At 37.8% G+C, this 9,096-nt stretch overlaps 1 protein-coding gene across 1 annotated transcript in view; it reads right to left on the bottom strand.

The window, feature by feature from the left end:
• LOC119674274 (patched domain-containing protein 3-like) overlaps window positions 1-9,096 on the bottom strand; it is a 14,878-nt gene that overhangs the window by 5,595 nt on the left and 187 nt on the right. Inside the window, exons 2-6 of the mRNA XM_038085406.1 lie at window positions 8,179-8,544; window positions 4,943-5,170; window positions 2,982-3,320; window positions 685-998; window positions 29-616 (exon numbers count right to left, since the gene is read on the bottom strand). Coding sequence (XP_037941334.1) covers window positions 29-616; window positions 685-998; window positions 2,982-3,320; window positions 4,943-5,170; window positions 8,179-8,544 — 1,835 coding nt within the window. The remainder of the gene's footprint in view (window positions 1-28; window positions 617-684; window positions 999-2,981; window positions 3,321-4,942; window positions 5,171-8,178; window positions 8,545-9,096) is intronic.

Genomic DNA, 9,096 nt, shown 5'->3' with positions numbered 1-9,096 from the left:
TAATCATTGAGATGGAGTCTAGATTGACATCCCATAGTGCCATATAACCAGCTACACCCAATTCAATGGATATAACAGAAAAGGCCACCCAAAGTGAGCACAGAATGTTTGGTATAAATATATATGATATAATCATCATTATAATTGCACCTATAATCATTGCTTGTAGTGAGGTTGGTCGCACTAGTTCGAATTGATCGAAGAAAACGAAGTAAGGATGGAAAATAGATGCGTTAAGCGGTGAGTCCTTGCATATCTTACGCAAATCGCGTACCATTTCTTTTTCATGATTTGTGTCGGTTATGTTGACTGCTTGTATAAGAAAACGGGATGCTATGATGCGTGTGTCATTTTCATTAAATTTAACATCTAACGAAAATGGATTACCAGGAAACAGCCAATGCTCTTTGACGGCATCTATAAAATCTTGTTCGCTCTCTATGGTTAAGTTGAGATAGTCATTATTGCGATCCACAAAAGATAAAAATGAACGTATCCAGGATTCAGTGTAGAGTGAAGAAAAAACATATGAGGTGTTTTCCAAGTTTCGTGTTAATTCCTCAATTTGATATTGTACCATTGGATCGGAGTAATTCAAGTCACCAGTAATTATAACCTATGATAATAAATTGAAAAATTTTTATTAAATTGTTTAAAAAACAAAAATTTGTTAAAAATACTCACTTGCATTCTATAGGGAAATTCGCGATAGTAATCATCCTCTCGGTCAAAAAACTCTACAGAATATGAATCTGCAGATGATAGTTTTCTGCGCTCCAAACCTTCTTTGATTTGTGTAATCCCATAGCAAGCACCGCCTAAGTATGCCGCAAATATAAGTATTATCAGCATTTTGCACCATTTGTTGTTGATGACTGAAGCAAGATTGTCTTTGAAGAAAGCCATGAACATGTGATCCTTGTTATCGATTGGATTGTCTGGATCATCATGATTAATGCCACCAGCCATTATGGCTTTGTACAGAAAATTGCGTTTTTCTAAAAAAACAAAGAAAAAGTTGATATGCGTTCATGTATCGTTAAACTAAACTTAAAGTTGTGTGATTTATGTATTCTTGTCAAGTAGCTCCAACTTGTTTGCGACACTGACCCACATAAATATTCTATTCCGTTCTTGCAGTTTTCCACTGGTTTTCTTAGTTAATAGTTTCAATCAATGTCATTAAAACAAATACAGCCGTGCTGCGTGTCAAGTTGGAGTGGTGACCGGTTTTTTCGATTTGTAACTCGTTGCATTAATCGTAATGATTACAATTTAGAAGTTGTTTTCAAATTAAAATTTTATTGAAGACAAATAACACTCAATTACTGCTAAGTCAAGATACTTTTAACTAAAAGTGCTAAAACTATGATTAGCTTTAAATACAATGTTTAAAGTGGATTAAAACAACTTTACAAGTTTACAAAATCTCACAATTCACAGAAAACCCTACCTCATAGGGTTTTAATACTATCATAACAAAAAAGTAGTGATTATATTAAAAACAGTTTAGCTTGCTAATCATTACTAACCCAAAAAACTGATTAAAAATAGATTTGAAAAGGAAAAAAAGATTTGGCTTAAATGAAAAACTCATGTCCGGAACTGAGGTATATTTTACGGTTAAATAAGAATCTGGAAAGAGACTACCTGTTCACATAATTCGAATTTTCCCAACATTTGTTGTTATATTGGTCATCCTACGGACTTAATAGCCGATGTGTTATTTTTGTAAAATTGTTAAGAAGTAGAAGTTTATTTCATCTACGAAGAGTTTTAACTGATCGTTTTTTTATTGCTAAGACTGTGCTCCATATCTGTCTTGAAAATTTATTGCAATTATACTAATGCTATTTTCGATTGGTAAATCTGGATTCAACCTTGATTTACTCTTGATCTCTCAAATTTGATGCGCAATCGAACATTTTTGGAGTAATATAATTCTTTTGTAGTTGAGTTAGTAGGTTTTCATAAATAATAATTTTTCTTAAATACATATGTCGAAGCAAATCCACTTCATTAATTAATGAAGTGTCATATGAAACAGCTGTTAATATCAGGGTAATCTTGCTGCTCTGGCAAAATCTCTAGAGTGTTATTATTTAATCTTGAGTGTTATACATTTCTTTCGGGATTTATCAATCGAAAATGAAGATTACATTAAAAGTGAATCTCGATTGCAAAAGTTACCCTAGATTTACTAATCGAAAACAACATTATAAACTGATCTATCTATACAAGTATACTTTTGGGCGTATAGTTCATAAAGGGACTCAACTCCTGAAAACTGCCTTGAGAGTGATCTAAAAGTTGTCTGTTAACTTAAATTTAGTCATAAATATTAACCCGTACTATACACGGCTTGAGTATCTCTAAAAAGTAATGGTGGATGTAATCAAGAAAAGTCATTGATTTAAATGTGTCTATTAAGTTTGTGTCATCACAACTTAATTTTTTAAGGTACTCATTACAATTGTTGTGATGTCACTTCAGAAATTTACTGAAAGTGAATTACTCTAACGGCAATTAAAAAAGCGGAAGCAAAGTATTGATAGACAAACTTTTCCATTTACTTTGTCGAAGTGGAAAGTACTAGAAAATAAAAACTAAACATCAAATTTAATTAAGCAATAATGTGTTGGTATGAAAATTAAAGGTTTATCCGCAAATACTTAAGCATTAACGATCACATTTAATAATGTTGCTTATGTATATTAGGCAGTGCTTATATTATCTAAACATCCCAAATGACAGCCAAACAATAAAAATTAATGACAAACAAAACTGACTACAGAAATGATTAGCTCAGAAACAGCTTTATATAAAAACCTAAAAAAAATGATTGTGAAAGTTGCTAGTAGGAGTTTTTTAACTATTTTTTGTTTGTTAACCAAGAAATGTTTTCAATAAGCAACAATGACAATATCGATTTACCATACAAAGTTGAGTATAAAAAATTATAATAAACGATTTTTGCTTACCTTTTATAGCGACAGATAACGCTTGGACCTTGCAACCGAAGATTGCATGTAAATTTCTGTGTTCGCGGTAGCCAGAAATGGCCATGCAAGCAGCGAAGAAAGTACAATGCCATAGGAAAGTGAAGCAGACAGCAAAGCCACAGTATGTACAGAAAATCTGCACGGAACGGAATGGACTTATGATGCCAATAGAGAAGGAAATCATATCGGTTAATGATGTGATTGTTATGGAAACAGCAGCTTCAGACATCATATGGCCCATGCGCTCAGCGACCGGCATCTTCGCTGGTGTGCGACGCCAAGCGGCCAACATAACGAAGGTGTCATCAATGGCAACGTCTGTAAATGATAAAAAATTTATTTAAATATGATAAAATAATAAATATATATAAACTTTTATAAATTTTTATTTTATTAACTTTTTCTTTTGTTTTTATTTTCATTTTTTTTTTGTTGTAAAAAATAAATACCGCTCACGTACAACGGTTTTATGTGTAAGGCACTGACATGGCCACCACATAAAAAATTCCAAAAGCATTTTCTTATATAGTATATTTCGCCTGTTGCTATTTCAATGACACCAACGGCTGCGCCAAAAATAATCCAAAAGCCGCACTTACAACGGCCAATGATATTGTTTATAAAATAAATTGACAATACTTACGAAATTTCCCCCATTGCCATTAAAAGGTTAATCATTGATCGCAGATCGTTGACTTTAAATGTGCAAACGAAATAATATTATGACTACTAAGGATTTCGCAACTACCTTGTTTCTTTTTAAGATATAAATCATTAAACAGAATTACTCATGTGCATGTCATAATACATATACAGGGTTTTGGCGACTTATTAGGCATAATTACAGAAAATAGGTCCTAAATCCAAAAAATAAGAAAAAATCATATAAAAGGAAAATATGCATTTTTAGTAATAATCAAAATATATAGCATTTTAAGTCAAAAAACACTTAATGTTAAAAAAGGCACCCTGTATTTTAAATTAGCGCATATTTTAGCCTAAAATGTGCTTCGACATTTAAATATAATTAACAATAGATACTTATTAAACTTTAAAACCAGGGTTTGAATTGCTTGCTGAAAATTAGCAAAAGCAACCATATTTTGACTAATGCATAAATATTAACCAGTCGATTATTGTCAAACGACTAATTGCTAACGCATTGCATATGAAAATGAAATAAAAATATGCATTAGCAACAGCAAAAAACGTAAACTGGTTTCATTTTGATTGCTTGCTAATAGTCAATTTTACATTTTTGACTATTATGCATTTGGAATATATGCAACTTGCTTGCTTATGCGTTAGCTGCTTGTGTTTTGCTATTAGCAAATGTATATGGATTTCTTCTTTTTGTTTTTGTTTTAAGGGAATGTGTACGCATTATTTCTTTGTTGGTGCATTGAATATAGTTGTGCAAAATTGTAAGTAATGTGTGTGCGTACAATTTGTATGCAATTAATATTATTTTATCTGTAAATAGATTATGCCTAAATTTATGTTTTTTTTAATTATTAAATTTATGATATATGTATATGATATATATGATATATATGATATTAATTATTAATTATTAATTTATATATATATTTAGCAATGATCTGTTCACCTTGCTAATTAATAAAACTCTAAAAATTTTCAATGTTAATAAACTTTTATTCAACTTTTTACAGAGAGAAAAATCGAAACGTTCTCATCAATCAAAACAAAAACTTAAAAATATTTGAAATTGAATTTTACTTTTTAAATTCAATAAATGCACAGCCAACTGGGTCGCCACAGTACCCCCTCCTAGCGATGGAGTACTAGCAACAACGCGACACCACAACTAAGTCGACAACACCACTCTTAATCACAAAATTCCGCTAACCTTGCTGGGAAACGCACTACTCTACCAGCTCGTGTCACTTTCGGAATCGGCAACAGGGATTCACGCCTACAATCACCAGAAGTCACTAACTGATCACCATTCAACAGCGCTGAAGGCTGACGCGTTTCTGGAACAACCTGTTCAAGATCATCACACGTTAAGTACGCCGCCTTCAACCTATCATTCGAAACAGTCACCTCTCTCCCACGGCAAACAATAACAGACGTCTTCTCACTACGACTCAGCACCTCAAATGGACCTTCGTAAGGCTGCTCAAGTGGAGCTCGAGCACGATCCACTCGAAGAAAAACGTGCTTACAATTAATAATGTCACGCGGAACATACACAGATGGATGACAATGTCTTGTTGATTCAACGGATTTAACCTTAGCTAAAGCCCTTCGCAACGCCGACACAAAATCAGTCTCGGACGACTTCTGCTTGAAATCCGAAAGCATCTGCCCTGGAACACAAAGAGGATTTCCAAACAACATCTCTGAAGGACTAGCATTTAGGTCTAGTTTCGGTGTCGTTCGCAATCCCAACAACACAAGCGAAAGAGACTGCGTCCAATTACTTGAGGAATGACATCGAATGGCTGCCTTCAATGTTCTATGGAAACGTTCAACCATGCCATTTGCTTGAGGATGATAAGCCGTGGTATGAAAGTGTTTCACTCCAAGCAATCTCGTCAGTTCCCGAAATACAGCAGACTCAAACTGCCGACCCAAATCAGTGGTAATAGCCTGCGGAGAACCAAAACTTGCCACCCAACCGTCGATAAAAGCCGCTGCAACTTCTTCTGCCGTAATGCCCGAAAGAGGCACAGCAACAGGCCACCGAGAAAAACGATCGACGCAAGTCAAACAATAACGCTTCCCCTGAGACAAAGGCAATGGACCCACAATGTCAACATGAACATGCTGGAACCGACTATCAATATCAGCAAACGAACCAATTGGTGTTTTAGTATGCCGCTGAATCTTGGACTTCTGACACGCAATGCAACTACGCACAAACACAGCTACATCCTTAACCAAACCAAGCCAAACGTACCTAGCCTGCACCAATTTCCGCGTTGCTCGAATACCAGGATGAGCCAAACCATGGAGTTTTGAGAGTACCAGCTGCCGACAGTTTGCGGGAACAAAAGGACGAACACGACTGCCTGACACATCACAGTACAGTTCAATACTCGAATCCGGCAATCTCAACTTCTTCAACCCAACACCATCTTCAGACTGGCTCTTCAGCTGAGCAAGCAACTCTGCATCAGTCTTCTGCCCCTCAGCAATTAACTCAATAACATTTGCCTCCAACTGAACCGTAGCAACCCGAGACAAAGAGTCAGCCACCGTATTATCTGCACCAGCCAGATGACGAATATCAGTGCAATACTGACTAATAAACTCCAGCTGTCTTGCACGACGAGGAGATGCCTTCTCACTTATTTGCCTGAACGCAAACGTTAATGGTTTGTGATCCGTAAAAATGACGAAATCACGTCCCTCTAATGCATACTTAAAATGCTGGACAGCTTGATAGATAGCAGTCAACTCACGATCATAAGCACTATACTTAGTCTGCGCTGGACTCAAACCTTTTGAATAAAATGCCAATGGCTGAGTCACACCTTTCACTACTTGTTGGAGAACAGCACCCACCGCAACGTCTGAAGCATCAGTCGTGAGCGTCAATTGTGCATCCAGAGCCATGAAGTTAAGCAACGTAGCTTGGGCAAGATCCTTCTTGCAAGCCTCAAAAACCTCTATATCTTCTGGAGTCCAAGAAATCACCGACTTATCATTCTTGCGGTTACCTGGTGTAAGATGAAACAACCGCTGCTGATTCTGCACAGCGTTACGCAGAAACGGCCGATAAAAGTTCACCATGCCTAAGAATTGTCTAAGCTGTTTCACCGTTGCTGGCAGAGGAAAATCACGAACAGCTTGAACTTTACTCTCCGGAGGACGTAAACCCTTTGCACTAATAACGTGCCCAAGGAACTCGATCTCGGAACAGCCGAACTTACACTTGGCAAAATTCACGGTCAAACCAGTTTCTCTAAGTCGATCTAAAACCAGTCGCAAATGCATTCTGTGTTCTGCTTCATCTTTTGACGCAATTAAAATATCGTCGATGTACGCAAAAACGAAATTAAGATCACCTAGAGTCTCATTCATAAAACGCTGAAACGTCTGGGCAGCATTACGGAGACCGAAAGTCATAAAGCGAAACTCGAACAGGCCAAACGGAGTTGTAATAGCTGTCTTCGGAATGTCTGCCAGTGCAAGCGGTATCTGATGATACGCTTTCTGCAAATCTATCTTCGAAAACATAGTTTTACCATGAAGAATACTCGTCACATCATGAATGAACGGAATCGGATACCGATCAGGTTTAGTTTGCGCGTTGAGCATGCGATAATCGCCACACGGTCTCCAACTTCCATCTCCTTTGCGAACCATGTGAAGTGGACTTGCCCAACAGCTTTTCGAAGGTTGACAAATCCCTGTCTGGACTAAAAATTGGAATTCCTTCTTGGCTTCTTCAAGTTTGGCTCCAACTAAACGTCGGGGACGAGCAAATGACGGCGCACCAAATGTCTCGATGCAATGTTCAACCTTAGTAACTAAACCCATCCGATTTGCACTCATAACGCCTAAATCACGGTATTCATTAACCAGCTCAGCATAAGCTGAAACTGAACCACACACACGCACAGTATCTTCTTGAGACACAGCAGCCTTACCCTTCATCATCAAAGTCGTCTTCGAATCAACTAACCGCTTCCTTTTCAAATCCACTAACAAGTCATAGTGATTAAGGAAGTCGGCTCCAACAATAGGACAGCTAACATCCGCAATCACGAACGTCCACGGGAAATCTCTACGCAAACCCAAAGACAAAAGCAGTCGACGCTCGCCAAATGTTTGAATAGGCGTACCATTAGCAGCATATAAATTAACTGATGCAACACTGTTAGCCCTTTGCTTCCAACGACAGAACGACTTCGGTAAAACTGATATGTCCGCACCAGTATCAATGAGGAAAACGGTCGACGTGGCGGGATCTTTAATACTAAGTCGAGCTATACGAACACTAACCCCTTCTCGGCTCGACGACGTAGAAGGAGTGCCTAGTTTTTTGACTGATGAGAGCTTGTCACAAAACTACAGGGCTGCCGACAAGCATTAGCTCTATCACCAAACCTTTCGTGATACCAGCACCAATCTGGATGACTTCCTGGTCGGGAACGAGTTCGCCTACGCCTCCTCGATGACGATCGACTTTGCACCGACTCACTACGACGTAAATCCAAACGACTCAGACGCTGTTCGATTTGCTCAAGCCTTCGTAAAATCACAGCATTCTCAGAATAGGCTGGACAATCAGAGGCTGACGCTACAGCTATCTGTTGAAAATCACCCGCCTCGCAAATACGGTCTGCTAATTTCGCCAGTTCTGCTAGTGCCACATTCGATGCCTGCAGAATAGCGCGCACTTGTGGTGGCAAACGCTTCAGCCAAAGAGACTTAAGGAACTCATCGCTCACCTTGTCTTTAGCTAACGCTGTCAACTCCGTTAGCAACTGTGTTGGGCGTCTATCACCAAGTTCAACTTCTGACAACAACCGTTGAATCTTCCGCTGCTCGCTCTCACTGTACCGCTCTATGATGCAAGCCTTTAAATTAGCGTAACTTCCAGTTTCAGGAGGATGAAGCACTGCATCACTTACATCGGCGATAACACTTGACTCAATCGCTGCTACTACCGTGTTGAACTGTGTGATGTCACTCGTAATGGCAGCTACTGCAAATTGCGCCTCGATCTGAGCAAACCAAATCTCCGGTCGCTCGTGCCAAAACGGTGGCACCTTCACTGCTACACGGTTTACGACACTTCCACTATCAGAAGCCATTACTACACCTTCGTCTGCAACTGACATCACAGCTCGATAATTAGATATTCAGCTCAGAAGTTAATATTTCTAAATTTAAACTTTTTCGAGATCACGTCGGGGTCACCAATTTAGCAATGATCTGTTCACCTTGCTAATTAATAAAACTCTAAAAATTTTCAATGTTAATAAACTTTTATTCAACTTTTTACAGAGAGAAAAATCGAAACGTTCTCATCAATCAAAACAAAAACTTAAAAATATTTGAAATTGAATTTTACTTTTTAAATTCAATAAATGCACAGCCAACTGGGTCGCCACAA

This window comes from Teleopsis dalmanni, chromosome 2 (assembly GCF_002237135.1).
Source record: "Teleopsis dalmanni isolate 2A chromosome 2, ASM223713v2, whole genome shotgun sequence".
Classification (NCBI taxonomy): domain Eukaryota; kingdom Metazoa; phylum Arthropoda; class Insecta; order Diptera; family Diopsidae; genus Teleopsis; species Teleopsis dalmanni.
The sequence above is the reverse complement of the archived record's forward strand: the minus strand, read 5'-3'. Positions and strand labels throughout refer to the sequence as shown.